Source organism: Oryza glaberrima, chromosome 2 (assembly GCF_000147395.1).
Source record: "Oryza glaberrima chromosome 2, OglaRS2, whole genome shotgun sequence".
Classification (NCBI taxonomy): Eukaryota; Viridiplantae; Streptophyta; class Magnoliopsida; order Poales; family Poaceae; genus Oryza; species Oryza glaberrima.
The window spans coordinates 17,247,114-17,262,933 of record NC_068327.1 but is presented as its reverse complement, the minus strand read 5'-3'; the positions used below and the strand labels follow the sequence as shown (position 1 = coordinate 17,262,933).

The 15,820-nt window shown below is 43.2% G+C and overlaps 1 protein-coding gene and 1 long non-coding RNA gene across 3 annotated transcripts; both read left to right on the top strand.

Moving 5' to 3' along the window:
* The first annotated feature begins 3,461 nt into the window (after positions 1 to 3,461).
* On the top strand, positions 3,462 to 7,070 carry LOC127763748 (galacturonosyltransferase 8). The gene is made up of 3 exons (XM_052288541.1): positions 3,462 to 4,371; positions 5,517 to 6,041; positions 6,435 to 7,070. The coding sequence occupies exons 1-3, from the start codon at positions 3,574 to 3,576 to the stop codon at positions 6,711 to 6,713; spliced, it is 1,602 nt and encodes a 533-aa protein (XP_052144501.1). The 5' UTR covers positions 3,462 to 3,573; the 3' UTR covers positions 6,714 to 7,070.
* Positions 7,071 to 11,388: 4,318 nt separating this feature from the next.
* On the top strand, positions 11,389 to 15,573 carry LOC127764233 (uncharacterized). 2 transcript variants are annotated; one of them, XR_008015828.1, is made up of 4 exons: positions 11,389 to 11,482; positions 11,564 to 11,822; positions 11,900 to 12,011; positions 15,331 to 15,573. It is a non-coding gene; the product is annotated as an uncharacterized LOC127764233 (long non-coding RNA). The 2 variants fall into 2 exon arrangements; XR_008015827.1 differs by lacking the exon at positions 15,331 to 15,573 and adding an exon at positions 13,887 to 13,946.
* The last annotated feature ends 247 nt before the right edge of the window (positions 15,574 to 15,820 follow it).

The window sequence follows — 15,820 nt, the reverse complement described above, 5'->3', positions numbered from 1 at the left end:
CGCATATCACGATTGGATATTAATTTATAAGATTTTGACTTTCATTTTTAGTTGAACGTACTTTATCAAATTTGTAAATAATAAAATTAGCAATCATGTAATGCAGCAAGAGCAAATTAAAGTCATCAAACATTTTGGTACAACTTGTCTATACTCCGGACTCCAGAGGATGGCGCCAGACAGCAGCAAAAAGACGAGAGGGAGGTACTCGGGTGGTGGTTCGTGCGTAGCGTAGGGGTAGGACGGGAATTAGAGGAGGTGACAGTTGGACGGATGGGGGCGGAGAGGACGACGCGACCGATTGGTTTTTGGTGTTTTGGGGGCTTCCGTTGGTTGGCGCGGCGCGACCTGCCTTGCCTGCCTGCCCACCTCTCTCGTCTCGTCTCTCCGTTTCGATTGTTTTTGCGCGGCGACATCTCATCCGCGGGGCTCAGCCACATGCCTGCCCGCATCTGATCCACAGCCATATACACAGCCTCCTCTCCTGCATCTGTATGCTACCAATCCACACGTGTGGAATATCAGTTTGTCAAGTCTTTGGGCCAGTTGAAATGGGCCCCAACAGACAATTTCGCCCATGGCCAGCCGAAGATGCGTGCCTGTTTAATTGGGCGTTGGGCCTTAGCATTTCTTTCGTGGAAGGAATAAGTCTAGTTTACGTCCCTCAGCTCTCACCTCTAATCGAATCGCATCCCTCAACCGCAAAACTGGGTATAACGCATCCCTCAATTTTGAAAACTGGTGCAAATCGACTCTTTGATGGTTTCGAAAGAGGTTTCTGCTGATGTGGCAATTGACTGTGATTGACTTGCTGAGTCAACAGATGGGGCTACTTGTCAGTGAAATGTGAATTCTTCCTCTCTATCTTCCCCTTCTCTCCTCTTATCTCATTTGAGGCCAGTGGCTTAAGCCTAGTGTAAAGATTCAAGACCCAGCGTCGATGGTAGAGGGGAGGGCTCACTAGCACTCGGAAGGAGGAGACCCACAAGCGAGGCGGTTATGGCTAAGGATCATCCCGAAGGAGCTACGTTGGGTCCAGTGGATTTGCCATCGCTGTTACCCTAGGTGGTGATGGCGACAACTAACTGGTGGCGGCGCAGGGAAGGTGGCAATGGGGGTGGTAGGTGAGGGATGGGGAGGAGAAGGAGCGAAGTCGTGGGAGGGGGCGAGGCATAGGAGGGATGCAACCCACGCTATGGGCTCCTCCCATCAGCTACCGACGGGCCACCTAGGAGCTTCTCTCTTGGTGTCGCCGCCCTTGTGGAACGCCGTAGAGGTTGGGAAACGGGGCTAACTACGGTGGGATAGAACGAGAGAGCAATTTATGGAATGTCGAGGATGCCAAGCGTCGGGAGGTGGAAGCAGAATGGAAAACCTCGACAATGGACATGTATTGGAGGGTGCTGGGAACATCAACATCTACATCGGCGAACACCGTGCGGGCGCTCTGCTCCCCCTCTACATGCGACACCCGAGAACCCACCTTCTCCCCCACAAGTGGCATCGTTGTCACCGAGCTCCCCATCCTCGTCCGCCTCCACCCACATGCTCTTGCTCCTCCTTTTCCTCGCGGGCCTCACCTTCCTCCTCCACTCATCCGTGCTCGTTGCCCGTGTCATCGAGCTTTGCCTTGACCACGTCCGCGTCAACCCATCCCCATTCCCAGCCATCGACCTCAAGGTTACGACGGAGGAGGGGAGCGGCAGCGGCGATCGGCGAGGAAGGCGGTCCTCAACGGTGGAGGAAAGGAGGGAGGAGAGGGAGATGGCGATGTGTCGTCACCATCGTCGTCCGCAGTCCCAATGCGCATCCCGTCCATCCACTTCCTCTCCTGATGTGTTGTGCTCCATGAGGCCAGCAGCAGTGGCGACAGCGGTGCTGTTGGTGGTATTTGTTACGGTCACAGATAAATTCTCAAGCACACGGATACCGCTGTAGCATTTCACCAGGAGTGACGGTGTATCATATTTATATTTCCGCAGGGAAGGTGATGGTGTAAAGATATAGTTCATGCATCCTTAATCAAGCTATAATTATTTTACCATAGTATAAATAAAGGTTAATTGATAAATCATAATGAAGTAGTGTGATACAAAAGAGATTTATCTCTCATAAATATACACTAGCTAGTGGAGAAGAACTATAGAAAACTAAGATTCATATGTAACTCTATATTACTAATGTTTAGTTTACACTTAACATATATATGCTTACTAGGGCTAGGACTTAATTATAGGCACTCAGGTAATACCGAGAAACCACTTCTAGTTAGTCTGCCAACGTGGTGGCTATAGAATTTTATGAGCTCTTATATCATATTTGGACGTGGAGGGATACAAGGGATAGACAGGCTTATCACCACCTACCGCCTACTTCCGTGGGATATAACCATATCCAACGAACATTTAACTAACATAAGATAAGAACTATGTTTATATTAATAAATAGTATCAGTAATTCTCTAAGACTTCCATAGACAACGAGCAAACGTACGGAAAGTATCCCAATAGACCACAGTGAGAAATGCCGTGGCAAATTAAAGCTACTCCTACATTGTAGTCAAACTAAACTTGTACTGCATCAATTTCAATCTTTCGAAATTGCATTTTACCTAACTTAAGCCGAGGATTGAAGATTAGACGTATCACAGTTGCGAGTTGAGAGGCGAAAAATATACTAATCCCTCGCCTTAGCTGACAGAGAGAAACAAGCGATAAAATAGAACTATCGTGGCTGTTCACCCTTTTGCTAAGCTTAACCATTTTAATAGACACCTTTTTTTTTTTGCGGGTGATAAAACCAAAAATTGACAAAGTAACAAGATATATAAATATTGCCACAAAGTTTGATCCACAATCCTCCTCTTACAAAAACTTGACAAAAGCAGTAACTAATCTCAAATATAATCTATGCACATCTCAACTTTATCAAATATTAACATGCTAAAATTTGGCACTACAAAATTTGATGCTAAAATTTGGGACTACAAAGTTTGATGAGGTTTGATTTAGGCATCACAGCCAACAGTCCATGTGGCCAAAGGGCCAGGGATTAGCCCCCGCGCAGAAGATCCGACAGTGAGTGCGCCGCGTGCCTGTGTGCTCTCCCACCGGCTCACTACCAGAATTCCGGCCGCCTCGCATTTCCCACCACCACCGCACCATCGCCGCCGCACATCGCACATGGTTCACTTCGCCTAGGCCAAACATTCCCCCATCCTCATCCTCCCCTTCGTGGATTACCACCTAAAAACAACCCGCCCCACGCCACCGACAGGTGGGCCCCACCCCTTGACTCCCCTGTGGGCCCCACACACCAGATGGCGACCTCGTAGTACTAACAGATGGGCCCCAGTGTCAGTGTGAGTGGAGAGGAGTGTCGGCGATGTGATTAGTGAGGGTATTAATCAATTCTTCTGCCGCTTAATCCCCCCCCCGGTAATTAAAAAGGTATTCGCCGTCGCCGCTCGTCTTCTTCTTTCCCACTACGATAGTAGTAGTACACTGCGAGCTCTCTCCCTCCTCCAATGCGACGGCTTCCCGGAGATTGCGAGCTTGTGAAGTAGTAGCCGCCATGGGTGGACGCGGCGCGCTACCGGTGGTCGCGGGGGTCGTGCTTGTCCTCCTGGTGGTCGCGGCGCGGGGAGCCTCCGCCGCTGGAGGTGGAGGTGGTGGTGGGGCGGCGGCGGCGGCTGTCAACGGGGACCGGCTCAGGGCGGAGCAGATCCGGAAGCAGGCGAAGGACGCGGCGGCCTCCGCCGCCGCGCTGGCCGCGGCGTCGCGCAGGCTCCACCTCGACCGCGCGCGCCACCTCCGGCTGCTCTCCTCCCTCCACCGCAACCTCACCGCCACGCTCCGTGACCTCAGCGCCGCCGCGTCGGCGTCCGCGTCCGCGTCCGCGTCCGAGGCCGGCTACGCGTCGGCGGGGGACGAGGTGCGGCGGCTCGACCTGCAGGCCAAGGACCTGATCCGCGCCGCGCGCGCCGCCATCGCGGACGCCAAGCCGCTGTTCGACCCGCAGCTCAAGATCCAGCGGCTCAAGGACGCCATCTTCGCGCAGAACGAGCTGCTCGCGCGCGCCAAGAAGCGCGGCGCCTTCGCCTCCCTCATCGCCGCCAAGTCCATCCCCAAGCCGCTCCACTGCCTCGCCGTCCGCCTCACCGCCGAGCGGATCGCACGGCCCGAGAATTACGCCGACCCGGTGCCGCCGCCGCACGCGCTCGAGGACCCCGCCATGTTCCACTACGCCATCTTCTCCGACAACGTCCTCGCCGCCTCCGTCGTCGTGCGCTCCGCCGTCGCCAACTCGCTCGACCCCTCCAAGCACGTCTTCCACGTCGTCACCGACCGAATGAACCTTGGCGCCATGCAGGTTTTGCCCAATTCTCTTCCTCCATCTTGCAGATGCCTTAAGCTATTTCTCCTATTGTTTATGCACAGGATTTTGTTTACCATCTTATAAAATCAACTAAAGTCTGAGAGTAATGGTTGCTTATTAGAGGCGATTAGCATCTGCCTGCCAAAAATTGACCTTACTATGAGTGGCACTTTCAGTGATTATGATTGTTTTTTTCTAGATGTGAGATCTAGTCAAGTTCTAAGAAATCTTGCATACCGTTACCAGAAGTAAGGTGTTTGCTCACTTTAGCCATTTGCCACCAAAACTACAGATTAGACGAGATTGAATTGAATTGATCTTTAGTCTTGTATAAGCAAGAATAATCCATGTTTTGCAACACTGCCATAAATTACCCCAAAGGTTACTTACTCGTTGAAATGCCATGTAATTTGTAAAATGGCAATTTCTGAAACAACGATTTCCTGACAACTCATGGAACCTAAACATATTCCATTCCGGCATTCCTGCTGAGCGTTTGATCTTACGGATAAACTCTGTTTTGTTTTTACTGAACAATGTTTGAACTATTGCTGCTGTAAGTACATACTACTTGGTTGATTTTGAGCTCTGGAGCAGGAACTATATGTACTTTTAATAAGACGGACTAATAACGACATATTGCCAGAATTAGTGAAGATAAGGAAGACCCAATGACAATGACACTGCTACCAATTAGAGCTGATGTGTTACTGTCAGATGTTAGCAAATGTGGTCTGTTAGATCTAATTATGTCAGTTGTTCTGGAACTTTAGAACTAGACAATCTGCTTGTGAGAAGTCCACTAGGGAACATGCTTTTATAGCTGACTAAACCCCTGAAAAATGTATTAAGTAACTTAGGCGCTTGGAAAGTGAGAATAGGTTTTTCTTCAGTGTCACCATGGCACAAATATTATTGTGCTAACTAATGCCTTATGAAATGTTAGAACCTCAATACTGACTCCAATCTGTTGCCAATTTCATCTTGGTCTTCTTTGGTATATTGCTATTGTGTGCCTTCAACTGTTGTAGTTTCGATGCAAAAACAATTTTACGTTCAGATCTCGTCTATGTTCTATAGCAACCTTAGTAGTTTACTATTGAAAGTGAGCTCAAAGTAGTATGTTCATGTATCCCCAGGTGATAATTCGCCTAATGGACTTAAAAGGCGCGCACTATGAGGTCAAAGCATTTGAAGACTACAAGTTTCTTAACTCCTCATATGTTCCTGTGCTTCGGCAACTGGAGTCAGCAAACCTCCAGAAGTTCTATTTTGAGAACAAGCTTGAGAATGCTACAAAAGATGCTAGTAATATGAAGTTTAGGAACCCCAAGTATCTCTCGATGCTCAATCACTTGCGGTTCTATTTGCCGGAGATGTACCCAAAGCTGCACCGGATACTTTTCTTGGATGATGATGTTGTGGTACAGCGGGATCTTACAGGATTGTGGAAGATTGACATGGATGGGAAGGTGAATGGAGCAGTGGAAACATGCTTTGGATCGTTTCATCGGTATTGGCAGTATATGAACTTCTCGCACCCACTTATCAAAGAGAAGTTTAATCCTAATGCATGTGGATGGGCATATGGCATGAACTTCTTTGATCTTGATTCTTGGAGGAGAGAAAAGAGTACTGAGCAATATCATTACTGGCAGAGTCAGGTACGGTTTTCTTTGATGCAGTTGTAGATTTTCTTTTCTTGTTTGAAGTTTCTGTGTGGTAAAATGTGTGCCAAGCTGCTCTCTGTGATATGGCAATCTGCAACAACTCTTTCATGTAAGAAGAGTAACTACGAAGCCCCTGTTTAGCTCTTTCATGTAGGAGTTGATTGGACATCGTTATGCTGTTAATTTGATCGTATTTCGTTAAAATCTCAGTGGTTCTGGCCTAGCTGTACTGCACAATATGTTGTTGAATTAGTATTTCTGCACTGTATCTTTTTACTACTAGTTAATTGTGACCGGGAACTTTCTGTAGATATTGCCTTCTGTTTCACTAGTGAATAGGGCATGATGCATGTATATGACTTCATTTGTGGGTATGCTATCTTGCAGAATGAGAACAGGACATTATGGAAGCTAGGAACGTTGCCTCCTGGTTTGATCACATTCTACTCCACCACAAAGCCTCTGGAAAAATCTTGGCATGTTCTTGGACTCGGGTACAATCCAAGCATAAGCATGGAGGAGATTAGAAACGCTGCTGTTGTGCATTTCAACGGGAACATGAAGCCCTGGCTGGATATCGGTATGAACCAGTTCAGGCACCTATGGACAAAATACGTGGATTACGACGACTCATTCATTCGCCAATGCAATTTTGCACCACCGTAGAAGGAAAAGCCTTTGCCATTGTTCTACAGATATCAAGGAAGATTGGTAACTAGAGCTAGAGCCACTGTAACAGTTAACACATGTACTATCGCATGTTTTGTGGAAATCTCAGGAGCCTGCGAATTAGAACTGCGGAGGACAAGAAATTCTTTCTAGATCTTGTTGTATGTCATCGATTAAGTTATGGTGAAAATGCTGTTCAAAACATGAACATTATTTTCATCCCGTTTGTAATAATCTTATGCGTGTCAGCGTGTGTATGCCAAAGTCATGTGCTATGTTCATAATATGAAGACAATCTTACTAGGACAAATTATCAGAAGATCAATGAACTCCTGTAGAGAAATATTGTGCAAACGGGCTTATATGCCAATTGCTACTGAATATGTTGAATTTATAAGCTCATAATGATTTAATTTATTCCATAAATAAGTCATGACATTGCAGATATAAGCTAGCATAAACACATCATAAGATCTATACATGTATATTAGATAGTAAGGTATGAACAGATCAAATATTAGCAATATGTTGAACACGTACTGAGGGTACCGGAAGACCGGTTGCTCAGCAGGAAGTACTCGCGGTTACGGGCGTTGACGACGGCGCACAGCACGTGAGCGAAGAGGAAGACGAACCGTTGTGATCGAACAGGGAGCAGTCGTGCGAAGCGCTTCCCAAAAACCTTATCGCCGCCTTCTCACGGTGTAATACGTCGAAGGCGAAGGTTCCGGAGACCTGCTCTCCCGATCACCGGTGCACACCGACGAGCGGGATGGAGTAGACTACGAGCGACGTCGCAGTACAGAGGAGGAGGCAAACCCTAGATTGATTTAGCATGTGTTGTATGGAGGCAGCGACTCAACTTATATAGAGATATCTGGACGCCTGCACGATCTCCGCTCCGCGTAACCGAGCGGATTATTCGGAGTGTTTCCAAAACAAACAAATCTGAATTTCCCGTAGCAAAACAAAACTGCAAAAGGAGGTTGCATCTGCACAAGGGTGAGAAACCAATTTTGGCAGATCATTTGACGCGTACATCGCGTGTGTGTGCAACCATGCCATGCCAGGCGAGGCGAGGCGAGTGCGCGCGTGTGTTCCCCCTCTTCTCTCCACATCACATGTTTCAAGTGGCTAGGAGAGCATCCTCCCTTATAAGGAGGTACCCCCTCTTAGAATAGGTAAGGTGGCACTAAACTGTCTATGCATGCCATCTCATGAGGTGGGCTTTTGTGATTTTTTTAAAAAATTAATCTTCAAATGGGCTAAGGCCCATCTATTAATTCTAACAATTTGGCCTACTTCAATTGTAGCGACACCACTAAGAGCAATTCTCCTCCTTGGAGGTGTCATTATGGCATTCTCCTTCCCCCGTACTGATCTCTATGTGAAAATCTCATTCCAACTTCTAGATAGGTGGTGGTTGTTTGATCAAAAAAAGATAAGTGGCGGTGGCGATTAACGTCGTGTCCTCCATGGATGCACCACTTTGGGAAACATTCCTTGTGCAGCCATGACTATTGGTTGAATCTTGCGTTGTCTCAGGGCTTTCTGCTTCTACACCAAGGCTCCATATATAGGCCTAGGATGTTTAACGAGGACTTCACCGTGGATCCACTTCTTGCTTTGTGGAAGGTCGCAACCACATTTTGTTTGACCTAGTTGTACTTGCTTCGTTGTTGGGGTGCAACCAAGCTTGACAACAATGACACATGGTGACGTCTTTCTAGGTGTCCCGGTGCTAACAGTGTGTAGAAAGTGGCAATATGGTCACTTTGGCTGGCGTCCACCAGGGAAAGTTGGAACTGCTTGGTTGTTATTGCAATGAGCTTGACCATTATAATGCATTTGTATTTATTTGCGGCAAGCCCAGCAACAATGACACACGTTCTTTGTAAAGTTGGAGCTGATGTGCCACTATTGCCACAAGCCCGGCATTATCATAATGTTGTACATTGGGCTCTATCGTTACTCGTTACTTAGTTGTTTGTGGGTTAGTGTTGAATGTTGATGTATGACCTGTGCTTGTCGGCCGTTCTAACCACAAAGGTTATAGTTTCGACTAGATCTAAAGTAGTGAAAGAATTAATCTTTCTCATCACCACAATAAGCCACATCACTCAAAATATTACAACCGTTGGATCAAACTGACATACAAAACTAGCCTTCTGATCTTTGAGTAGCGATTCAAACATGGTTAAGAAAACTCATGATTCTTTAGGAGGCCTCGAACTGAACACTCCTTAAACATCCACCCATGCACAGTAGAAAAATCCAACAGCCCAACAAGCAAGCGAGAAGAGCTGAGAGAGATCATGATCATCAATTGTTATTTGACTTTTTATGTGGACTTCTATTTACTGAATATGTCAAAGGCAAAATTTGGATATACATTTGTTGATGCGAAACACTGCAGTCTGGGAGATCTGCTTAACTCCAATGCAGGTCCAAGGCTAACCTCGAGTGTGTCAAGGGCGTGCCAGGTGATTTGATCCTGCAATCAGCAAGAAAGAGAAAAGCAGAGTTAGTCAGCCGATAGCCGATCGGCCGATAGGCCGATAGGGTATCGTTGGTCGGCTCAGCCGATATAGTTAAACCAGATCGACTAAGGACTTGGTAAAATAGAACATAATAAACCCTAAACATGCCTCATCGGTTATGATATCATCTGTTTGGGTTTGATAAATAGACTTAAGACGATATCATGTAAATAGTCGATAGAACAATATTTAGAGCAAGAAAAGATATTATACCAGCTAATACTCTAGTACAGACTTATATAGGCAAACTATGACCGGTTAGTATTTTAGATAACCCAGCTGATACCGATCTTAGCTTGATATAACTATATAAATGGATCCATTTATATAAGTGGCAAATATACATAAAACTTATGTAAAAAAGCATGTATATTAGGTAAGATCAGCTGAAACTCTGATACTTTACTTAAGTATAATTGTTTCCATGTTAGTTTCTAGGGTTCAATAAAAGACTAGGGATGATGCATCACAGAGTAGATAAAGAAACCTAGAGTCTAAATAATCAAGTAAACAATTACTTTTCAGGATGGTAGATGTCTTAACTAATCTAATCTAGTAGGAAGATTTAGCCGATACCGGCAAGAGCCCTAAAGTGAGAACCAATCGATAGAGATAAATCTAGATACTAAGACTAGATTAGCTAAGACATATGATAGCATATGACCATGATAAAAGAACTAAAACATCTAAAGCGACATAATAGCCCCAATAGCACAAGCCATCGAGACGTGTTACCTCTTGCAAAGCGAACTCGTTGAAAAGTAAAAACAAAAAGGGTGGCGATGCGCTGAAGTTGTATTGGATTGTCTCCCGTATTACAATGCTAGGGGGGTTCATATTTATACCCCGAGTCAAACCTTTCTAAAGATAAAATACAAACAAGACCATATACGGCGGTCTCTTTGTAACATACCCGAAATTCTAGGACTTAAAATTTCTTGTCAAAATAGTTAGAGGTTAACTTCTCCAATTTTTGAGAGCCAAAAATTTCCGTTTTAATTTAGGTGATGACCAACTTAAACCATTGCATGATTAAAATTTGAGAATAAAATAAAACCTTTTCATTCCCAATATTAGACTAGAAATGTCATCAAGCATTTGAGCATACATGTGCATAATACATGCCTAGGCTCGAGTCCCTTGTGCATTTGGATTATGGTCTCGCTTTTCATAAAAGGGTTAAAATTACTAAACAAACCTATAGTTAATCTTGGGTGATAACATGTGGACTTAATATTAAACTCAAATATCATCTTCTCAGCTCAAAAGAAGTTTAATGTAATCCCTGTAACAATATTAGGTGCAATTATGAAGTGGGAACACATATACAAAGTAAAATAATCCTAATTCTCTAAAATATTATGTGCAAGTTAAAAACCATGGAAAAAAATTAGATAGACAATGTTTAGCACAAGAAATTCACTATAACATTGGTACAAGTTAATAACTAAGTTTAATACCACAAATTAATCAGTCAAAGCAGAAAACTAAAAGGAATCAAATTAAATTTTAATCGGCTAAAGCCATACTTCATCCAAAAGTACATTTAACTGCTCATAAGTGAACATGGAAAATAATTTATTCAAATACTAGATTATTTATCATGCCTAAATATAATTTTTTTAGAATTTTCCACCTCTGTTTAAGCCTCCTAAAAATTCAATCTAGCTTTCTAATAGCCCATCTTTGTTTAATTTTTGTGAGCAGTCTACCCATTATTTTTAAGTGCAAACAAAGAAAATGGAATTTAGATATAATCATCTACCACCAGTAAAATCTACACTAATTCTTCTGGTCCACATATTAAGATATTGAGTTGCAAACTTAGGGGGAAGAAATAATTCCGGAAATTCATCAAAAACCAATCTCACCCATGTTTCTACCCAGACCTCTCTCTTCCACCTAGTTTACTTCGCCCTGGCCCCACCTGACAGCTACTATAGCTTGCTCCAGCGCTGTCAAACTTTTTCTCCACCGCTCCAGTCGATTAAACAGCCGAGAGAGAGAGAGAGAGAGAGAGATCGTTGGCGGAGGGAGTGCTCGACGCGTGGAGCTGACGTGCCAACGCCGAGCTTCACCCTTAACTCCTCTCAGACGCGTCGCCCAGCCACACTCACCATCCCAGAGCCAAAGAATCCGAGAGAGAAGGCCCTCTGCCTCTCCGCTGCTCTCATCTCCATCACAGGCCGCGGGAGAGACGACCGTCGACAGCCTCTCTGAGCCACGGTCATCTCTTCTTGTTTAGTGTTCCATCATCTCCTCTTAATGCCGGTTCTATTCCCTCTAATCTCATTCCAAACCATGCAGCTAATCGCCGGGAACGAAAGCCTCGCCGATGACGCCCTGAAGCACGCACCGGAGCGCCGCTGTTTCGTCATCATTGTCGCCTGGCCGAATCCATCTATCTCAAGCCAAGCCGCTGCGCCATGAAGTTTGCCTCGACTTCCTCTTCAAGACGCCTCAAGAATCACCATCGGAGACACTAGGAGCACGGAGAACACGCCCCATTTTCCTCGGCGCCGATCTGAACCTGCCACCGTCGCTACTGCCGAATCCATCCTCTCCGGTGAGCCATTGCTCGATTCCTCGCACATACGCCACCATAGGGACCTCACTAACACTTGATGACTGCATGCATGCCAGTTCTTGGAGCTGTTCAAGCTATCATCGTCGACCCAGAGGAGATTGCCGCCGCCGAGCAGTTGCATGAGTCGCCGTCACCCACCAAGCTTTGCCAGTCTTGTCTAGCATCTCGGTGAGCATCCTGGACTCCTTAGGAAGCACATGCATGCATGTATCTAGCGAAAACGAGGCCCCAAAGCAGCATGCAGTAGCAGCCTAAGCACAGCCGTCGCTCAGACCCGCCGCCGGCGCTACTCCAATATCCCCTAACCAAGAAAACTAGAGGAATGGAATCGCGAGAGCTTGGTCTTCATTTTATCTTTTGACCTCAACCTCAAGCGAGCCACCGTTTGCCGCCGGCGAGCTCGAGATCGACCTCAGCCATGGCTAGCTCTGCTCTGTCTAGAGCAGAGGGATGAGTTCCGTGAATTAGATTAAGCGCAGGGATCCGTTTACAATTGTAGAAACACACTGACATATGGGCCTAGGACTGCGGGTTGATTCCTAGAAACCTCAAGGGCCTTTGTGCATATTGGTCCCTCACAGCCATGTGGACCCCATCCTTTAAAATCTGAAGAATAATTAAGAAAATGCCCAAACAAATATATGTTTAGCAGAAAAATGCACAAAGTTGTAAAATCTATATAAAATAAAATATAGCTCATTTTGAAGTGATTCCAGTTGCTGTAGATTCTTGAAGTTATGAACTTTATTCCAGGAATATAAAACTTGACACTCACTATACAAATAATGTCTCTAAAATTTATCTAAGATAGGTCATACATAAAACATAAAACATATACAAACTTATAAAATACATAGAAAATTCATCTCAACTCATTTTGAAAAAAACTCAAAAACTGCAGATTCATCATCATGCACTCTCTGGTTAGGTGAAATAAAAGTAATTACTTACTTTGCATAAAATGCCTCTAAAACTATTATATCTAAAATGATTAGTTTTAGATAAGCTAAACTTTAGAAATTCATGTAGAACCCAATTTAGCTTCAATTTGAATAAACTTAAGTTCTGTAGGATCACCAAAACACGTATTTCCATGTTATGAAATAAGATTATATACTTACTGTGTAGTAAAAGTCTCTAAATATTTATATAAGGATTTACTAACATAGAGCAACCTTTAATTTGTAAAACTTGTAGAGAATTCATTTTTAGTCCAAATGAAATGAACAAAGTTTCTATAGAACCAGCAAATAGTTAGCTTCAACATAGTAAAATAAAATTTGGCACCTTTTTTAGAGAACATAGATCAAAACCTTAACTTAGTGAAATAAGAATTTAAACACATAGTGTTATTTAAGTAATACATAAACATGTATAAGTATATATACACTTTAGGTATAATTAAACCTAAATAAAACTTGATTGACCAGTGAAGCCATAGTTCCATACTCATCCACTAAAACTTAGAAGAACTTAACTCATATGACAATTTCTAGGTTAATATAATATATTGCTAGTTTAGATCAGAGCATCTATAGTTTATAAAATATGAACCATAGTAGTAAAGACCATAAACATGTGAAATAAAAATGTTTTAGTTAACCAAATTATTACTTTTATTCAACTTAAACAAGAAGTAGCATGTTCTAAACCTATAACTCAAAAGTCATGAACATATAAAACACTATATGCCTAAAACACGTTGTAACTTGTAAAATCTATAAGAAAATTGTTATAACTCCAAAAATTGTGAAACCAAATGTGTTAGTCTTAGAAAACACATTTCCACACCCTTGTGAAGTCTAATATAATAAAAATCACTTTACAAAAATATTTTATAACACTACCTAAGACTATACTACTATAAACCGATAAAAATTCTAAAATTCATAACTCCCAAATGGAATAAGATAAAATAGATATTATTTCACCTAAATTCATTTTAGATCAGTACCAACCCACTGTGCATAAATCATGCATTTTAGAGCATTTTGGATTTTCAGCTCTTTCGGTGTTTAATTGCATAACGTGTCCTTTATATAGATAATTGCATAATCGGTGAAGGAGTGGATTAGGTGCTAACGTTTCTCTGATCAAGGCAAGTTTTCTCCTCCCATCCTTTGAACACATTGAATCCCATGATTTGAGGAATGAAAATATTTGTTTGCAAAGTTGCATGTGAACTTAGACTATATCGGTATTTAAAATTAGGTTAAGGTAGTTATGACCTATTTGCTACATACCCCCACCTTGAATAATTGATCCTCTTGCTGTTTGAAACCCTAGAAATGGTTAGAGTACACTCTTTGTGCTCAAATGGGTTTATATATGCTCTATGTGCAACTACTTGCTTAGCCATGCTTAGAAATATGCAAATGCTCATTCCATCTATAATTAAAATGTGATTTTGATACATGAACCTTTGCTAGAATAAAATGAATATGATGGGTATTTGCGAGCTAAAATGTGTAAAATGTGATTTTATACTTGGGCGGCAAGTGGTGTGCATATGGTGTTAGTTGCATACCGATAGGGGGAGTGTTTGCCCAAGTCCATAAGGACCGAACTTGTGTCACCCATTTAAAGTTATTCGTACATCCACATGTGCTAGTATGGGATGGCCTAAGCTGATTAATCTATTTAGGACTAGCCTTGCATTCTGGTAGGCCGGTGTGTATGAGTTCGTATAATTCAGAGGAGCTTCCTATTTACCCCGACGTGGTAGTTTAGGTGACTAAACGTGTCCAATACAACGGTATTGTGCCACGTGGTGGGTTCCCGTCGTGTCCGCCACCACGGTGTTAAGTTTAAGGCGTGGGCCCGCCACTTAACGGTTCTAGACATATTTCCAAGTATGCCTAGGATGGAGGAACACGTATCGTGCTGGTGCAAGGCTAGATTTTAAGTAGTGTAAAGGCTTCGTTGTGACCTCTAGTCCGCACTCATAATGTAGAGTGTGTGGTACTTGGCCGGCACTGAACCAACTAGAGTATAGCCTCTAGGCTTCTATCACATCATGTGGGTAAAGGTGTACAAACTCTGCACAGTTCTTTAAACTAATCGATTAGCCGTGCTCACAGTCAAGCTTTGGTGATGTGTCATGAGTATAGACTATGTTTTAAAAATGTGATCATGTGACATTGGTTTGAAATTGATAAATGTGTTGAGTTGTGTGTGTGGTGATACATTATGACTTATTCTTAAGTATGACAATAAGAGATTGATTATGATGGAATTATGAAGAAGTTAATAATGAAACTTAAAACTTGTCTTTGTTAATTGAAGCATCAACTCCTTTACAAAAGAATTACGAAACAAAACTTGCTTTATGCTGAAATTGAACTACATATTGATTTCCTTTGAATATATGCCTTACATGTAGTATGGTAGGATTGACTTGTGCTTGCCAGTACATTAACTTTTTTAATGTACTGACTCTCTTGCTGTTGATATAACCTTTGCTGTTGATATAACCTTTTGTTTGCAGGTTTAGATTTAGTCTTTGAGTGATGCGGGTTCCGATTGCTTCTTCTAGGATGAGAACTTAATGGGGTAAACCCCTAGTCGGTGTGCTTGTGATCGGGTAGTCAAGCTTCCGTTGTTCTCTAATAAGTCTATTTGGCCGGTCGGTCTATGTAATTATTAAGCTGTTGTAAGTCTTAAGTTTCTTTCATCTTAGTTGTGTTTGCTATGTATAATCATGCTTAAGATGAAAGTGTGAATCTAGTGCACATCCTGGGAACTAGATTTACATGAGTATGAGTTAGGAATATTTGAGAGGTTGTAGATCTTTAGCCATTTTTGTCAAGTCTCCTGAATGTGTAACACATCTAGTCGCCGCCTTTGAGTGGTTTGACGGGCACATATCAGGCTGAAGTTGACTGGCAGGCTAAGGGCTCAGCAATGTCTCCAATATTTCTCTCTCGAGGCGTCCGATGTTTCATTATGTTTGTTTGATGACTTGAATTATTCACTTC